The following is a 20,509-nucleotide window of genomic DNA, read 5'->3' as shown; positions in this document are numbered from 1 at the left end:
TCAGATACATGAAAGAACAGTGATAAGTAGGAAAGATGAATCTATTTCTCATGATCCCTTAGTATCAGTTTAATTATATGCCCTGTCTATCACTCAAAAAAAAAACTAAAACCAGAAACATTGCTTGCATTTCTTCAAGAAGTTATATAAATCCCACCTTTATGGGACAGGGCAAAAACAAAAAAGTAAACAAAAACCTTCATGAATTTCATTTTAATTCCACCAAAACATAAATCATTGAGAATACGGATAGATAACAACAATAGTAACTATATCTTATACTCTCGTAAAAAAAAAAAATCTACAAATATATAGCCTGTAGAAGAGGCAAAAAACACAACTATATTATTGCTTTAATAGTGTGCTACTCATTTAATATATTTCTTATATCTCTTATATAATGCTTAAATACAAACAGACTGATGTAAACAATTACATTATTAGGCACGTCTAGATACATAATTTTCCGATTTCTAATGTTTATTATTTAAAAATTAGTTGACAAAAATAAAAGATAACTGCTATGGCTGCCTTTCCAAGATAAATACCACCCTATCGTCCTCCATTAATCGGCTATTAATGTAAAGAACAAAAGGAGAGCACACACTTTCACCCACCTTGAAGAAGGGGAAACACTGGAAACCTAAACATCGCTTCCATCTTTAATATCGGTCAATAGTGCAGTTCAATAATCAATCAATCGGCCAGTCTGCGAGAGACTGACTGTAGTCGAGCAGCTCCCACCGTGTGCCTGGAGTTTCAGGAAGGATTAGAGCAGTTCGGTCTGTGCTGTCCTTGGTCATGTTTTATTACCTAACAACCCACTACTGCCGAGGCCAACCTCTCAGTGGCTGGCTAATCTTTAAACAGCTGGAGAAGTATGAAACACTGCAGGTTTGTCCTTATATGGAGAGGGTAGAGTATTTTAACATGAATGCCTTTTGTCGATTAATTTGAAAAACATCCAAGCCGCTGCGATGTGAAAGAATGAAGGTGTGACAGGAATGTTTTTTCCAGGTTATAAAAACATTTTATGGCCTTACTGTGATGCTAATTTTAAACCCAGGCTTGATCTGTTGCAAAATCACCGGGAGATTTCCTTATCAAGATGTGCATATTTAAAGTAGAGATCATGACAGGTATGCAGGGAACAATAACCAAAATCTAAACCAGATTGTATATTAACACATCACAAAGGACATTTCCATTCAAAGGGGGAAGATTGACAGCAATGCAATTAAATGAAATCCCATTAGACAAAGTAATGGTTTCCTAGGCTACGACAAACTTCACAATGCCCGTCAGTGTAATAAGGTAAACCGCACTAATGAAGCCAAAACAGACTGATTTAAATGTAGATAATATTTGTCAACCAAATCATTAGGTTTGAAGTTATCCGTGCTTGTCAGCAGGCATCTGATAAAGCCATTACAGAGTTTTAATGGAATGATTGCTCTGCCAATAAGGAGTTCATTTTCATTAGATGACCCTTCCTGATAACACGGTTACACTTTTCATACCACTGACTGGTCCGTAACCAAGGACAAACACCGCCATACATTTCCATACCATGTGGATGTAATAAAGATAGGGTAATGCTTCTAGCACTAATAATATCTTGCCGACCTATCGCCTCGGATTCTGATTGGATAGCCACTCAATACAGGTCCTTTGAAATTGAACTGGGACACAGCCCTGACTGTATAAAGGGGTCATCATTTTAATTTGGTCTAATTGATGCATATACCGTGTTAGTAAATCACAGATGTTTGAAATGTTGCATAAATAACATCTCTGAACTATTTTACACATTACGGTATGTGCCAAACAGACCATTACAATTGAGAGACTCTGCCCATTAATGCAAATGTTTTTCACTACAGTGGCTTCACAGAGCAAAACATGTGCATAGTAGCTCCTGGCTGCTGGCCAAGCATTACAATTAATCCCTTATTGCTTTGCTCTGAAAAGCCTCATGCCATTGACAGCTATGACCCAGAAGTTTCATCTGACAGTCTTTAAACAAAAGCAGAAGGCTGCTTTACTCTATTGTGTAAAGCTGTCTGCTAGACTATATCTGTGGAAACCAAAGCCGTTTATTGTAAATATCACTGAACCTATTCAATTGTTTAAATTAAGTCCATTGTAACCTAACTATAATACAAATTTAATTATATTATATTAATTATATTAATTACAAATTACCCCAGATCTGAATGTGTCCTCATATTTTTATAAAAGTAAAAGAGACTACAGATATACAATCTGAAAGCAGCAAATGTACTGAGGGCATGGAAAATTATTGTAATCTTTCTGCACTTGAATGTTGTATTAATAATGTATATGTATCCTTAAAAAGAATATTGTCTCCTCTGAATGATGTGTTATCATAAATTTTATAGCAGCCCACCTTATTGCACTTACATTTTGAAAGTCACCCTGGATAAGGGCGTCTGCTAAGAAATAAATAATATCAGTGTACACACTGTGGAGGATGTGTGTGTGTTGCTTGACAATAGAGCAGTTGTACATTGCTTCCAAACTGAACTAAGTGTAGTACTCTGCTCTGGTCCGGTAATGTTAATGTTAATGAGTTAATGCTTATTTGCTCATGGTGGGCTCTCTGACAGCGCTGGGGGAATGGAAATGCTATTAAACGATCAAAACCGAGAATTTATTTGTCACTTTTTCCTCTAGATGTCACTAGACTGCAATATTACTCACTAATTCTAGGAAAAGAAGAAAATGAAACAGGTGGTAAATGACAGACTGACACCCAATCCACCTTGTAAATACTTAAAAAATCTCCAGGAAAAAGCTTAAATATTGCTTGCGCTATGAAATCAAACCAGTTCTAATGTACAAGTTCTATTTTCTTCAAACACCTCAAAACTTTGTATTAACACAAAAAACATCTGAATCTGTGCCACCTACAGCCATTCAGCAAGAAAGCGCTCTGTATATAATGTAAATGAAAGGCCCCCAATGCCAATTTTCAAGCATGTGGGCCATTTGAATAGTATACTAAAAATAACTGCAAGTGTTAAACAGAGAACACCACTTTTGTTTCCCCCCACATAAACAATGGACCCCTTTGGAGCCCAAAATACAGATGGCAACAGTGTCCTGTGGCTGCCTCTTGGCTCTCACACAATCCAAGTCGAGGAGATGCTCTTTGTCTCTCGCAGCTTTACACTCCAGCCACAGAGTATCAAATGATCAGCAGAGCCCTGCCAAACCTTTGATCCAGTAAGGAAGTAAACAGTTAAGCAACCGCAGCTTCTAAATTATTCCCCATATGTGTCAATCTGGCCAGACCGCCATGCAGACTTTTTTTTTTTTTCCAGGAGCGTGATTTATGAATATAATAGCATGAGCTTTCATATTCTGTCACTGAATTCAGAGGGAAAATAGCCTTAATGAGAAAAAAAGGCTGTTCCTACATGCTTCTTGAAAAGCTTCTTGACTCAAGGCAGTTATGGAATTCATCTTGAGGGTGGGGTCTTTGTAGGCCTGCAAGAACTAAATAAAAGCAAAATTCTCCCATTCCTGAGCAGTGACGCATCTGTAGGAACGGTTAGTTCAAGGAGCTCAATGTATCTGCAGGTATTATACCTACGATATACTCCGTCTCCTGTAAATATGCTTGACCAAATATGGGCAATGCATCTACACAATGGTGAGTATCCTAAAACTGGCTCACAAAACAACCAATTGTGCCATCAAAAAGCATCCAGAAAACAATAATTTTAAAAAAGATCTTAGCATGATATATTTAGGAATTAATTGCAGTTTTAAGCATGCATTTAATTTGTGCATTGTATGCTTTTCCAGTCTCTTACAGTGATGGTAAATAGTAAGGGCTTTCTAGTTGCAGCTTGGAATGCTGCCAACAGCAGCTTCCTCAGGTTATTATAAAGCAAGTCCTGTATCCACTCTTTAATTAACTTGATGCTGGTGGGGATCTACACTACTAAAATTACTGTCTTCAATAGAACCCATATGTAGTGGGTGTGCCATTCATCCTTCACATGCTAACGGTTATATTTTGTTGAGTTAGTTTCTTTTAATGCATGACCATATATTACAGCTTTTGGCTAACAGTCAGCAGTTTGTCTCCCTCCTGTGATCTGGAAGTGGAAGTAGCTCGGGGAGTTCAAAGTTCCCCAGTTCAATATCAGCTTCCCATTAACAGCTGGGTGACCTCAGAGCGAGGATTTGATGATTAAACGAAGGCTCGAAGCCACGGGCGTCTGGAATGCTGCCCACTTTGATCACACGACCGAGCCGTTTACTGCACAGCTAATAAGGCACAGCATAGTAGACCACAGACAGCATGGCTCAGTTCACATTTTCCATATTGTATTTGAACAGGTCTGAGGCTAAAATATTAGATTTAATATGAGGGGCAACAACTCAAGGTGGATGAAAAATGATAAATTATTTGAAACTATACGTTGTACTAAACCACTGACCAGCTGACTAGCTGCTGCATGACCTGTAAGATATAAAACTTTGTAGACAGTGGGTTGTTGTTTTTTCGGTTGTGTACATCAAACTTATTTTGTCAATAGTATGCATATTATATATATATATGCACTAGGCTATATTCAAAAAGATTTACTTCACAGGTCAGTCCATATGTTTCTGAAGTACTAGGAGGCAAACAGCACAGCTTATTAAGAACATACAAGCTCATTTAGGAGCCTCGTCATTGAGCCCCCCAAGGAAAAGTCACTGTAGGAGTTCATAAACCGTGTGCACTGAGCACAGCTGGACAGTCCTGGACCGAGACTCCACTTTCATATTCCAGTCAGCCAGTCCTCTAGGCCAGATTTGTAACTGTAAAAGCCAATCTGTGACTTTTGTATACATCTGAAAAGGAAAATTCTAAGAGCTTTAAAGGATTAATATCCTGTCACTCCCAGGTAATGCCATATGAAAGTACTTTAAGGTCTAGTTTGTATTACTTTATGAAAGAAAGCATTACTGGGTTCTAGGTTTTAGATTGTGACTGAATTCTGGTTCTTGAATTTAATATCAGATGCATTTACTTTGTTGTGTTTTGGACAATAACGGAATGCTTGTAGTCTATTTTAGATTAGTATTAATTTAGATTTACATATTCTCACATCAATGAGTGTTAATTTCATTCAATGTCTGCATCTTATAACATATTAAATGATGCGATCTGTTCTTTCTCTCTCAGCTTAAAATGCTGTTTACTTACAGTTATACATAAAAACAAAGTGAAATTCGTCCAAGAACAAATGTAAGCAAACAAAACCATAGAAATAAGGTAACTGCATTTTAAGAGGAACAAGAATACAGACTATGCTTTGTCTTCAAACAATATAAATCAAAACAGCGCAGCCCGGGACTAATTTGCCCTTTATCTTAAAGCATAACAAACAGACTTAATACTCAAACTTTTTAATCACTGTTAACCTTTACAAATATGTAACTTTTTTATGTATAAAATGCAATAACTTAAGGTTTAAAATCTTTAAAAGTAAGAGTGAAAATCCGGCAGAAAAGACTGAAGATGTGAAATACAGAAGGGAAACATTTTCCATGTTTTATGTGAATTTAACACACACTGTCCATTTACCATCTAGCTTAAATATGACTAAACAGAAGAACTGTGTCACAATGAAGTTGAGCAAACAGACAACACCAAACATAATGACATTTGATCCGTATAAGATAACCAAACACAAACCTCCTACAATACACAGCTGCAGACCCACTTCCTGAGGTTTATCCAGTGTCTCTGGGATTGTATTTTTTGTCCTTTCCCTAGAATGTGCTGCCCTCCCAACAATCACCTTTGCCATTCACCAGTGACCTATAGCTAGACAACTAAATTCACACAGCTGAGAAAAAAGGACCCCAACTCACATAAACAAATACTTGGAGAAGGAAAATATCTTTAATCATCTTGCTCTTCCTACAATTCACAACTTTCCTCAGACCCAATGTTTATTAATTCTAGAGTCTGCAACATCGAGATAAACACCCCTACCTTTATATCTGGAGGAAGAAAGCAGGAGGTCCAGAATATCTCAAGATTTAAAACAATTGAAACATAACTAGATCAAATAAATCTGTAGCTATAATATAAACGCACACACACACATAGAACAAGGCAGTTTTAAACACTATTCAGATTATCCTGTTTCTACTCATTGCACACTCAAAAGCTGACTGCAAACACTGTCATTCAAATAGTATTTTAATAACCAAACTGATAATGACTATGATCTAAATACCATTAAATCATGCAAGTGATAATTGAATACACAAGTGCACATTGGTAACTCACCAGCCACAAAAAAGCTTTGCAAAAGTATAAATGCCTAAGAACACTCAACATTAGGCTCAGTGTATAATTGTCATGCATAAATAATGGTGTTTTGGCATTTCAGTTGCCCTTTTTCTATTGTGATCATATCATAGCATCACTGCATTTTTAGGGAACTGATGTGATCGGAATGAAAAAGGAAACTCCCATTACAGGATAAATACAATTCTCATGCCTTGGTCTCACATACAATGTACATTAAACATCATAATTTCATACGATAACCAACATGACCAGTCAAAAAAGGTACGATTGATAAATTGTAAAAATGTAGGCCTGAGGTTTTATTTTATCTTAACACTCAGCAACACATTTACCTTTTAGCCTAAAAAAAAGGTAAATGATTCAATCAAAAGCAGTCCTACCTTGGTCTTAATTCAGGGCCCACCATTTTAAGTAGCTGTTTTTTCATCAAATATGTTTTGAATGACAGCTGCAGAAAAACTGTTACCAAGAGCTCTTTGGTGACACAACAGGGACTCACAAAACAAGGAAACACAAAAAAAGACCAAGCATTTTTGTCATTATGCAGCAAATTCTTCAGAAAACACTAACAGAACTGATTGACCATCATAATGAATGACTATTAAAATCCAAATCTATCACTACCTGCATTCTACATTCAGTTTCAACATTATTTAAGATTCAATATTTGCATTAATTCTAGTGTGAACATATTTGGCTGTTGCATGAAGGAAATGTCGGCAATATAACTATTCCACAGACACGGGCTGCAGCCCTGTTATTACCAATTGTAAGCGCACATGACCAGGGCTGACACCAGTTCCTTTTATCATTTTGAAACTTCCTCCACCACCTGAAAATATGTACCATCCGTGTTGAGAACAGTGTCACAACACAGAATGTTTGAAATTGAGATAAAAACAGGAAATAACAGAACTACAACCAAAAACAGGCTGCCAAAAGCATCATTAGAATACTGAATATTTCACACAGAAATCAAAAGCAAATGCTATAGGCCTTGTACACGTATTATAATTGAACGTTTTGATGGTTTATTATATTCTACGTGGAACTTACATTGGTAACATAATCAAAGCTATTAAAAATAACAGACTAATCATTAAACAGACAAATGAAACAGGAAATTGTGCAAAATGCTGAATCTGTGCTTAAACTTATTTGAACACAATCATCTTTAAATATGGATTATTTTCCTTTTTAACCCCGAAACAACAATTCTACATGACCAGATCTCACAGGGTGTTCAACCATGATCAAAACTTTTCATAACAGGTACAATGTGTCCGGTTCTGAAGGCTTTATTAAAGGAGAAAAGTGTGCACCCCTTTGTTCTTCCACTAGATGCTTGCTAACCTCATTCCCTCATTAGAGACCAAGAAGAAGACAAAAAGAGCAGCTGGCAGCGCATTTCACTGTCTGACCTTCTGGCTCTCTCATTGTAAACAGTTTACCAGTGGATCTGAGGCACTGGCTGGGGTCCCAAGCCCCGGGGAATTGTCCCACGTAGCACCTCTCTCTTATCTCTATAAAACTGCCGTCACTCAATCTCTGTCTCTCCTTAAAAATGATTGCAAAATAATATCCAGAGGTAACACGTTAATGAAAGAAAGACTAATTCGAAAAATGTGAAAAAACCATATGACGATCCATCTGGTAGAGAATGCCTATCAGGAAATTACATTTCATTTTATTTACAAGGCATTCTTGTACAAAATACTGAAGAACTGAAAAGTGTGCATTATTTGAGTATTTTGCACACATTGTCTAATTGTTTGCAAGGTAAAGTGCATTCATCAGTGCTGCAAGAGTCAATGTATGCAGTTTCAGATCACATTTTTTGCACTGTAGAGAACTATAATAAAACGCTACCAGTATTAGAAACAACACAAAGATGCAGTTAGAAGTCACACTGTACTGAGTCAAATAGTAAACTATAGACTGTATATTATTTTAAAAAACAAACAATATGTACAAAGAAAATACTGTATTGTGTTTTCTACCATATGATACAACTGACAGTGTATTTAAACTTATACCTCCCATGACGCAAACTAGTTTGAGACAATGGCAAAAACAGATGCAAAAGGTCTATCCCCCAAAAGTTGATTTGAAATGCAAACATCAACAAGTCCTGCAGTTTGTCAGTCAAAGAGCTCAAAGTGAAGGATGGACACTGACTACAATATGGGTCTAGTTGTTGCCTAATCTTCATAATTAAAGCAGCTAAAAACAGTATACATTTTAAAATCAGGGCAAAAGTAATGTACGAACTATATTACAGGGCTATTTTCTTAGTATATCGAAGTGTTTATTTGTATAGCTTTCCACTTATTTCTATAATTATTAACATCCCATGTCTCCAGGATATCATTGTTTGATTAGGAGATAAAGAGTACCAGAGTATGTAAACACAGCACACAGGCACTACTGACAAACCAAATTCAGTGCCTTCGTCCAAGCAGGGGAATCCTGGATGTACGTTAAACATTAACTAAGCACTAGGGAAAGCTTTCCCAAGCTCCATTCAAATGGTAATTAAAGACCAATAAAGCTTAAGCTATATGAAAAAAAGAAAGCTTTTCTACTGTAATCTGGTCTAATACAGAGTGACTTCAAAATGATTTACCCAGGTCTTTATTTATGATTTACTGAATATGTTTACACCAATCGACTTGACATTTCTCAATAGTGGGATGTCCACATTATTTTCAATGGAGGAAGTTTCTTATCACACTTTTTATATCTGTCTCACACATTTCAGTGTGAAGCAATGATAGACCTCCAACAAACAACATCCTTTTGGAATGGTTCTTAAAATTATCAGAAAACACAAACGCACACAAAAGAAGCTATTCAACAGTAGACAGAAAACCAACAAGCATTTCAAAATACCTCCTGTTATTGATCTGTTGAAAAGAGATCTGATTGACAGCATGTTTCACTTGACTTGCCAGCCATGTGTGTCTCATGTGGTGACAGCCTCTGTCCGGAATGGAAAATGAACGGCACAGCCTGGAAATTGCTGGTTCAGACCCAGGCTGGGAGACTCTATGACTGCAACTGGACGTCCCCAGTGAGGGATGTATAAACATCCAGATGCAGCCAGGATGGGGTGGGGTACTAGGACTGGAAGACCCAGGCATGTTCAGTTCACTTTCTCCCGTGGGTCGGAGCCCATGCCCTTGAGACGCAAGTTGTTTTTTAATCTAATCTGCATTTGAGCTCGACTGTATTAATGCCAATTGGATGAAAGCACAGATCTTTGAGGGCGTGGGTCTCAGTTGTGCATGGGTCAGGAGCTTAACAGAAATCAGCAATTCCATATGGGGGTTGGCTCTCCATTTTATGTTGATTTAATGTTCTATCAATTATTGCTGCATGCAATATGGTGCTGCTGTCCTTTAATCTTTACAAACTGTGCCCATACTGATACCAAACAAATGACAAATCCACAAGAGAAATCTCTATGGATAAAATTCATAAACACCAATGTTCCAGCCTGAAAACAAGCTGTTATGCTTCATGAGTATTCATTTTGGTCTGGATTTGACAGCATATATATGGCGGGAGGTGTGTGTGTGGCAGGGGGTTTAATTGCTCTTAAGAAACATTATGTTATGAACACAGCCGGTCTTCATTAGAATTTCCTATTTCCTATTACATTAAAAACGAGACTTAGGAGATGAACCTATTGCATGCCCAGAGCCACAAGGCCCCAATGCCCTTCCAACAACAAACTCCTTTTGTTTTTGTTGAGCGAGGATGCAGAACTGGAAACAAATTCACACAATCCTGAAAGATAATTCAGTCTCTCAAGATATAATTATATTCAGTTCAGGTTCAGCCTATAGCAGGACGGCTTGCAGGATTTTGAGAGACTCACTTTACAGTTCTCAAAGAAATTAGAGAGCATATGTATAGTTATTCTTCAGTTAAAACATCAAAAATGTTAAATAGCTAAAGGCTTGAAAAATAGCATGCTCAATCTTTAAATAATATTACTGACCCCAAGTTTATTTCTGCAGAATTGTTTAAAAAAAGTGTTGTAGTGTGTAATGTAATGTAATGTGTAATTAGCATCAATATTTCACCGCACCATACAGCACGGAAAACAGAACAGTCTTTTTATAGTCACAAAATCAAAAAGGATGCCTTTTATACAGGATGGGCTGTTTTCTGCACCATGCCTTTCCACTACCTCAGCCCACGGACCAGACAAGGGTGGGCCCCAAAAAGATGAGATTGAATAGATACTAAAGGAAGAGGCCGCTATTTCAATCACACTTTCACACCCTGTGCATTTCCTGTGGTGCAACCCGCTTCAAAAACTGTATATTACGGCAGTTTTCCTGTAGTCGCATAACTGAAGAGATATTAATTTTAACCCTTATGCAACTTTGAAGATACAATTGATTGATTTTGACCGATAGCTTTATTTCCCAATGTGCATTTGCTTTGTACTGTATTCTGGAGCTGCTCCATGGTACAAAAAAAGCAATAACAAATAAGCACTTTAATTTTGGGGGTAATTCAACTAACATTTAGTCAAATTTTAAGGCATTCATTTTCCATTTAGGCCTCAGCCTGAAGAGAACGAAGTAAATACTGTGCTCAGCTAAACTTCCATTAGCGAAAGGATAAACACATTAATATATATATATTATTACTATTGATGCATAGGTTTATTTATTGATAAAGGTCAAATTAAACAATATTGATTAACAACAGTAAATCAATATACTGACTCAGGCTTGCTAATGTTAGGCTGTTTTAATTAACTAAAATAAATTGATATAAATTAACAACTAGAAAAGGAATACAGACTAGAAAGGGAAAATGTTAAAATATAAATATGCATTTTTATTTACCGTTTAAAAGTAAGTAGCCAGGATTTAAACCCTTTAATATGTTGTGGTTAGGCACTGCAATATATCCTATACAGCTACACGGGTTACAGAATCAATGAGGACTATTTCAGATCAGATGCATTATATGTCAGAGTCTTCAGTTCCATCAGGGTAACTAATTATACACTGAGTGGAACAAAAAACCCCAGTGTGTGTCACATCAGGAGAATGTGATGAACTTGCAAATCAACGTAGTGACATGCCATTATTTGCTTTTTCTGTTGAATTGGAACTTTACTAGGATTATGGACCCTAACAAAACACAGACAGAGATTTAAACATGCTTTATAAAAAATAATAAAAAGGATCCATACCTTTTTAATTTACAATCCTACTACTTTTATGTTTGACAGAAGATGCACTCTGCCCGATAACAAACTATCGTGCTACATAAACAACTGTATTGCAGTTGGTGGATGGGTAGATTTTTTTTTCGCAGACCGAATTCTGATAATAGACTACATAATGTGAATGTTGTATGACTAGTTAAATAGTTAAGTGTAAGTATTCATTTTCTACATAGCAGTTTGGAACAATCCTTCCAGAGTTAATTCTGATCACCAGTTTTTAGATGTAATGCATGTTCTTGTATAGATACTTATTGCCTACATAAAAACAGTAATTTTCTATTATAATATTCAATCTGACTTCTTCTTAGATTTGGTTTGTAAAATGTTACATGTAGATCATTGCTGCATACTATTCAGTGTTACTCACCTCCCTATGATAAGCACTGTAGGCAGCTTGGCACTGTAGTTTAAACAGGGTGCACAAATACTAGATTTACTGCCGCAAAATGTCAGGGCAATCAATGAAAAGAATGGAAAGAATGTCAAGATCATTTACAAAAAGCAGGCTTAAAAACTCTCAGAACAATACTGGTTGTTAAAACACCTGTACTGTATGGTGAAATATTTGTCAAGACAAAAACAAACACCACACCAATGACTGTACTTTTTATGATGAAGCCATCAGCCGGGAAACTGAATATTCTACGATTATAACTCTCCCCGGTATTACCAGATTGCTAGTTCCCTAATACTTTTTTTGTGTGTGGTTAGATACACAAATAGTGATGTATGTTCTTGTGATGAAACCTCAATTGCAAGCTTCACTCCTACTTGATTCACAATTGCAACAACGTGGTCACAGATTTGGGAAACCTAGACAGCTCAACCTGCACAAGTTTTCCCGGTGAGTGACACAACAGCTCTCGGTCAACCTGTGCACACTTTTCAAACTGCACCAAATCCAAAAGTGGAGCACCTGTCCCACCGAGCCCTGCGTCCTATGGCAGCTGCCGAAGAGCATCACTCACGTCTGCGATGCGCACAATGGCTGCAGTGTGGCCCTCTTATCGGTGCTTACAGCTGTGGCTGCCGCCTGCACGTTTCACCGAGGTATGCGTTACAGTTCAGATCCGGGGGTTAACAGATCTTTAGTCAGCAGTTTCTTAAATTGACAGACTCTTAGGCACTTAGTGGGACTTCAGTGTAATGAAGACTGTTTTCACTAATTACAGGAAACTCAATATTGGCAGATTCTTATTTCATTGTGTACGGTAAATAACAAGAAACAAGTCGTTAAACTCTAAATTATCACCCTAAAGTGTGTCAGATTCAAATACTGCCAACACTGAAGTTTAAACCTGTCGAACATCATTTTTCAACTTCATCTTAAGGATCTTAATAACATTTCTATTGATATGGAATGGTACTGCAGGAACATGGGCCCCATAGGCAGCCAAGAGCTTTACAATTAAGTGTTGAGTAGAATTGTTTTTCCCCCCCTCTGTAATAAGTAAGGAGTTTGGCTTTTATACAATCTGGTACCTACTTAATTAAGTATTATACAGAGTGTTAGCTCTCACAGTAACATTAAACCTACAATTACAGCTTTCAGCAGGGCCCCAGCAAACTAAGGATTACAAAGGCTATTTCCTGAAGTGCAATTAAATACAACTGTCATTACAGAGCTAGAAGCCAGTATTTCATCATCATCTTGACCGCAAGAGAACAGACTGATAAAACCCAACCCAGCTACACAGATGTCCAGGTGTCTCCCAGCCTGGGGAATCAGGCCCTTGTTTACACCATATTGTCCCTTCAGCAGCAAACCTTCTCCAGACCCAACAGTGTTTAGATTTGACTTGTTATTTCTTAACCATATGCAGATACATTACTGGTGTGCTTATAAAATGTCGAATAACGGTTAAGATATAAACCCGAGTAATTTTTCAGTCTGAATGTAAGCAACGGAAAATAACATTTTCTTTTGCCAAACAAATACGATTAGGGCTAATATTTCTTGTCTATATTTACTTAATCCTGAAGAGAACCAGCTGACCCAAAAGCATGGCTGTCTGAAGAGAGTTAAGCAAACTTAAAAAGATGTTTAATGAAGTAGACGAGACATAAAATAATAAACATAATACTTTTAAAACAGTAGACCGTATAAAAAAAGGACAAACGGTATAAATATGTACAAGTACAAGTGAACTGAAAAGAATTTGCCATTGCAAGCGTACAAATAACATGACCTCTGTTTCCCTCCACTGCCAAAGCAGCGCAAAGAGATAATGAGAATTGTGTATTGGTCTGTGACCATTACAGATAATTCTTTAAACAGTATGCTTACACTTTAAAATCAAAGGATTTGTTTTTTCACCAGACAGACATTACTTTTGAAGGATCGGGTTTCTCAGTAGAGATCATAGTAATTGAATCCTTGATGCTGAGCCAAGATTCTATCACATTAAGTTCAGTCTTCCTAACCCACTTTAAGTACAGAAAGGAGCCACAGTGCATTTACCATTGCTAGGGTAACTCACAGGTAATGTGTTTTATATGGATTTCTGGATCAGGTGAAAGAACAAATAAAGAAAAATCAATTAAATGTTATAAATATAAGCCTCTCTCATATCAAGTTTGAAATATTCTTGTACTATAATAGCCCGTTTTAGTGCCGATGTGGCTTTCCCGTGCTTTTTGGGATACTCCACATGCTCCCTGTACATGTGCTCGCCCTGCTGTCACAACACATTTCACTGACAGAAGGAGAAATGGGAAAATAAAGGAGGGGGGTAGTGGTTAACACACGTCGGGTGAAAATAATTAGACTACAAAAAGACTCCTGACGTTTCCAAGTCTGTAAGTCCCAAAAGCCTCCGTTCAAAAGCAGCCAATACTATTTATGTATCTGTTTATTTTCTACAACAAAGTTAAACAGTGTATAATCATGATGTTCATTAAACAACACTGTTTTGGGGGGGAAATTACAATGTAGTGCTAATGCAAAACAGTGTATTGTGCAGTACATTTATTTTTCTCAGCAGCTGCTCAACTTTCACCTTTTAAGTTTCCTTCCCACGGTACGGGACTGAAGTGATTTTTTGGGTCACAAAGTGTAGGTCAGACTAAATATAAATAACACCATCTTAATATATATTCTTGCGACATATGAATAATTGACTTCTTGCCATTTGTAAGAGCAGCCCATCTTAACTAGGTTCAACTTAGGTCTGGTTAAATGCTTTTGGGAACACATACTACAACAACTGCATTTGAGCAATGTTTTTAAATTGATACACTGCTCTGAAAATGACTTGAGAGACAGGCTTGGAGTTCACAGAGAAGAGAACGGCTGAGTTGGAGCAATGTTTTGGGGGATAGGATCTAAACTAAATAATATATATATATATATATATATATATTATATATATATATATATATATATGAATAAAACTCTTTGGTAATTGAGTCACACAAATTATATACTACATTACTTTGAATTACTTATGGGTTTAACATATCAAGGAAACTCTACATCTTATGGCACATGAGGTAATAGCAGAAACTGCCAAAACCCAATATGTGAATGCCAATAATTTTCTAACAAAGACACGTGTCGTAGAAAACACCCCTACACAACAGTTTTATTCTAGACCTTTTCTTGAGAGTTACACAAATCTTTACAAAATGCTCCAAACAAACCAAACTTTTCAACAAATCATATTTTCGAAACCATTCATTTTTAGGTTTAATGTTGGTAAAGTAAATATTATTTTAGGATCCTTAATTCATGAATATATATTGTGCTTTATTATATCTACACATTTTGTATTGTTATTTGAAACCTTCTACCTGCTCTTTAAACAAGTTAAACATTGCTGTTCAGCTACAATATGTAAATTAATAAATGCTTATTATTTGATTTAAATTTACATTTTTTATTATATCTACACTGCAGGTGATATTAGGGTTTTCAGAAGCTGATGAACACATCTCATGTTGCGTTTAAAAATTACATGAAAGCATGATTTTCGAGGAAGTCAAATTACAATGTTATCTGTAAAATGTACTCCCATTAGCTATAAACTATTGTAGAGAGAATTGCTCAAATAAACATTTCGGTCAAGCGATATTAGATACGTCTGTTTACTTTAGCCACTTTTGAATGTTTCAGTATTCAAATCACAACAAAGGACAGTATTTGTCAGGACACTTTCTGATTTCAATTGTTATGCTATTGTCCCACCTTTTACAATGGATAATTACAGTGAATAAAAATTACTTCATTATGGAGAATATGTGGATAAAACTGCCTTCAGTATTTTAAAAATGCAGGAATACAGGCAACTAGAAATGAATAAATTAAATGAAAGCCAGGGGCACGAGACACATTATTAACAGAAGTTCATTCTATTTGTTTAATGGTACTGGCTTCTATTGACAATAAAGATAGTTTTGCACTACAGAAACAATATGTTCCTTCTCCAGATGGATTACAGGAAAAATGTTCCCAGTGCGTAACTGAACTTGTTCGGTTTAGTCAGTACAGGGAACAAACTAAGACTGACATGGAAAGAGACATGCAGACTGAACTAACATTGTGCTGGATCAGCACGTTTGCTTAGTGGATCAAATCAATATGCTGAGTAATGTGGCCATTCACATTCCCCTATCGCACAAAGGAAATGTCTAATGAATTCCACCTCTGGCCAATCTGGGCTCTTTTAACAATTAAAAAGGACAGGCTTTCCAATGCCTTCACAATTTTATACTGGGAATAGTAAACTCTGTCAATTTAAATAATGTCTTGTTTTAATGTAGGCTCTCAACACAAGGTGTGTGTTTCCACCGAGGTCTGCAAGAGTTCAGCCTTAACTGGAAGGCCACAAGAAAACACTCTGTCCTTGAGCTGTCATTACCTCCTCCACAAACAATGTGGACATTTATTCCAAGATTAAAGCACATTAAACCTTTTATTGTTAATGTTTAAATTACTGTTATTTTTCTACTGGGGTTACCAAAAGTCATAAGTTCACATTTCCTGCCCCACGCCCTCTAGGAGTTTGCTCTGCTCTTGTGTTTTTCAGTAGGTGGGTGGATTTTTGAAGCATATTTAAATAACTAATTTAAACTATCTTATAAGAGAAAATCAACATTCCTAAGACACAACTCACCTTTAACATCCAAAATACCTTACACAATATAGGCTTCGGTTTATGAAAGAAGCAACAGCCAGACAGACTAAAGTGTCTGCTCTCCTGCACAAAATAATAAAAGTAGCCTATATGCAGTGCAATAAAGGTTTAAATTATATTCTAATCTTAAATGTAAATAATAATACACATAATAATATAATGTGTCTCCATAAATCCAGTCACAATCAACGTCACCCAGGCTTAAAAACTGGTCATGCTTGCACAAAACTATTTGTATAAAGGCGTACTTCTACAAACAATGTTTATATAATGGCTAGGTAATCATTGACTGACACCACTAAAAACTGAATCATTTATCATATAAATAGTGAGAAATCAGCAGAGCTTAAAGCCAAAACGCAAATTCATTTTTTAATGGACACGAAAATATAAAGCTCAGAAAACTATGATTCCTGGAAGTGCCACAATAAGAATTATTGAAGGAAAAAGTCACTGCCAAAATCCTACCCGGCATATCTGCAAGATGAGGTAAACTATGTACAAAAATGGTCTGCAAAGCTTCAACCAAAATCCAATATGAATGACCTGTTATTTGAATGATACCTGAACTCACAGGATATTAATAAATACAGGCTAAACTATTATACGCCTGTACTTAGGATAATAAACAAGACTAAGAAACTAAAACGCCCACACAAAATAAATGTTCACGACAAGCTTGAAGTAGGTCTGCTTTCTTCATTTAGAGACTGAAAAGCAAGAGTTGAAGTGTGACTGAAGGAGCACAGTACATTAAAAAGTCTTATACTACTGTTCGAAGTGGCTCTCCATGACAGCACAACCCACACATGCAAGTGAGGCTTGATTGCTAAGGACTCCCTTGTCTAAGTGATTCCATTGAAGAAAGGGGAAATGTTTGCAGAATACACAAAGTACTAATATATGATTGAGTGAATAAGATTGTCAGCTTTTAATATTTTGGTTCTATGCATTACAAATACATTTTTTATTTTAAAAATCAAAAAAGTTTGAAATTTTTAAGTGCTCACCCCGTTCTGCTATGAATTATAAACCATAACATTTACAACTTCAATACGGAATATTTATGCCTAATGAATTATTATGATTTGATGAAGTTCAACAGTACCCTTAATCATTTGTCAAGGACATCCCTGGCAATAGCCTACATTTATCCTGAGCTGCACTTTGGAAATCATTTATAACGCTACTATGCACAGTAGCCTGTAGATGTAAAATATAACATTCAACTTCCTCAAGTCGACTGTCAAGAAAAGGCTCTCTTTTTAAAATGTCACAGGTTTTGCTAAATTAAATCTGTTTTTGCATATGCATGCTTTGCAACTATTTTAAAGCTCTACATTACATTTTTTTTATTCAGCATGCATCCTCTACAAAAACTGGTTTTGGGAAAATAAAACAAACTCCATTAATCCACTGCTAAAATAAGTTAGGACCTGTAAACGATATTCAAGATTGTGAGGAGAGTGAAATGAAAGATAATTTTAAGCATATTTCTTATTTAATCATTTAAAAATATTTTATTATACAATACATTTTCTCTAGAAAAGAACCACGTCAATTTTGAGCATACTAGATAAGACAAGTGAAAACAGCTCTCCTTTCCGTAGTTGCACAATGTGCCATCTTTGCTTTTACTGCACATTAAGGAAGGGTAAACTTTTTAGATTTAGTTGAAAATCACTGACATCTAAGTCTCAACCCCTATCTTGAAATTTGGAAATAAAAGCACGCTCTCCAGTCAAAAGAGAAAAGCAGACGGATGTGTCTTGGAAAGATAACTGAGTTCCAACCCGTCTGTACAGGAACAAAGATTTTCTTTTAATTCTAGGTTATGTTTAGAAATTAGAAAATAAAATTGCTTGAGGAACAAACTTATAATATCGTCTCATCTCCTCTGCAGACCGAATAAACTCATCCTCCGTAATTGTTGTTCCTTTTCAGGAGCTGGCCTGGGTGAAGCACTTAAATGCCAAGGAAAGGGAATAATTCCACTGTATTAGTTCAAAGATCAAAAAGCAGATGTAAAAGGTTGAACAAAATACACACTAAATTGCTAACACATGTGTCACTTCCATGGCTGGTCTACTGCTTCCTGGACCAAAAAAAAAAAACCAGCCAACCCTACAACACCTCCGATTTCCCACATTCAAGATGTTGTGCCTTTAAATCAGGGTTACTTTACACCGCAGATTAAGGCCTAAATTGCATCTACAACATCCTCAGACAAGTAGCTGCATGGAGGAAGGGTTGCACAATTGATAGAAACTTCTTCTCAGACTACCTCAGTTCATTGTGAGCTCCCTTTCATTTGTTTGCATTGTTTTTAAGTACTTTTTTTTTTAGCTCGTAGGCTGTCATTCAACCAAAATAATCAGTAACATAGTTTCGACCACTTACAAAGCAAGATGACTGGCCAGATATGATTAAAATGCAAACAAGTTGAACAGCATGTACATTATTAAACCCTGACACACACACGGTTACCTGCAATGACAGGGGGAGTGGCACATCTCGGGCTTGACACTAGGATCGTGTTCTACTAACGCAGCTCTGCGCAGATCTGCAAAATCCCTCCGCTCCCATTGGCGGAGCCGCGCAGGACTGCAGACATCTGCGCAACACCAACTCGACCTAGCCTTTTTTTTTTTTGTGACAGCAGCCTAAGTCCCATGTGCCCACATTTATGCGCATTTCTGTGTATCTAATATACTGCACAATCACAATATAAACCTCCGAGGAAGAAGAAAACGAATATAAACCTCTAGTGTAATTAAAGAATATGATAAATATGAAAAAAGGTATGATATTAAATAGGCAATCTAAGCAATGCACCGTATTCATCCACACTCAAAACAAGTAGAAAATAGTCCTAAACTCCTCTTAATTATATTCGGCTGTCTGGTAGTGTAACCTATTGGCTTTTTCAATATAAACCAATCCGCTGACCAATTAAACGACCCCATTGTCAGAGACGGGGGGCAGCTTGCGTGTTTAAACCGTGCAGCCACAATCCCCTCAGCAGCATCCCCGCTACATGAGGCTGCCATATGCTTTTAAGTGCACTGGAAAAAAAGTTTATTTTTGCCCCTTTCTGTTCACAAGAGTCAGTCAATCCCTTGCGACGGTGAACAAGTAAGTGATTTCTTGAGACAAGGGAGGTTTGCCGCACTTTACCAAGCACAAAAAAGGCGCTGTGTGTCGTCGCGGTGCGGTGTACCCGAGCGGGGATCCGTACCTTGTGAACTCCGGCGGCGGCCCGCTTTTCTCCGGACACTTTCCCTGGGCGAGGTGGAGGCTAGCAGCGGCTCAGGCTAGGACACCATTCACACATCCTCCGCCTGCGTCTGGACTGAGGTGTGTCTCCCACTACGGGCTTTTCTTCCTTGGGAGCCGCTCACAGCAGATGAGCCCAGTAAATGTAAATGAGTCTGGCTTCAGAGGGATGGCCCCCCATGACCTCATGCCTGAGTCACACAGGAAGCTCCTCCTCTCTCCTCTGATTTTTATTCATTATTACCACAAAGAAATGCAGTCCTGCCCTGGTGGGGGTCCCTGGGGGGTAGTAGAGTACAGGGCTGATGTACTACACAGCTGACACACACAACTGCAAGGGAGAGATCCTATGCAGCTTCAAGCATATCAGGTCACTTTTTAGGTTATATGTTATGTTCTTGACTTTCTTTCTTTGGATGGTAATGTATTTTTCTATAGGTCTGCTGCAGTAAAACCATCTCTTCTTTTTAGTGCAACTTTCAAAAGTGGCGC

At 37.0% G+C, this 20,509-nt stretch overlaps 1 protein-coding gene across 2 annotated transcripts in view; it reads right to left on the bottom strand.

The window, feature by feature from the left end:
- Positions 1-20,176, bottom strand: part of fam107b (family with sequence similarity 107 member B) — a 28,074-nt gene extending 7,898 nt beyond the window's left edge. The window contains exon 1 of one of the 2 annotated variants that reach the window (XM_066723981.1): positions 19,980-20,176. Coding sequence is in view for 1 of the 2 variants with exons in the window: in XM_066723980.1 (XP_066580077.1) it covers positions 618-660 (43 nt within the window). In the remaining variant the exon portion in view is untranslated. Of the gene's footprint in view, positions 1-617; positions 775-19,979 lie in introns of those variants that run through there. The other variant, XM_066723980.1, reaches the window with a different exon arrangement.
- Between the last annotated feature and the right edge of the window lie 333 nt (positions 20,177-20,509).

This window comes from Amia ocellicauda, chromosome 15, assembly GCF_036373705.1.
Source record: "Amia ocellicauda isolate fAmiCal2 chromosome 15, fAmiCal2.hap1, whole genome shotgun sequence".
NCBI lineage: Eukaryota > Metazoa > Chordata > Actinopteri > Amiiformes > Amiidae > Amia > Amia ocellicauda.
The sequence above is the reverse complement of the archived record's forward strand: the minus strand, read 5'-3'. Positions and strand labels throughout refer to the sequence as shown.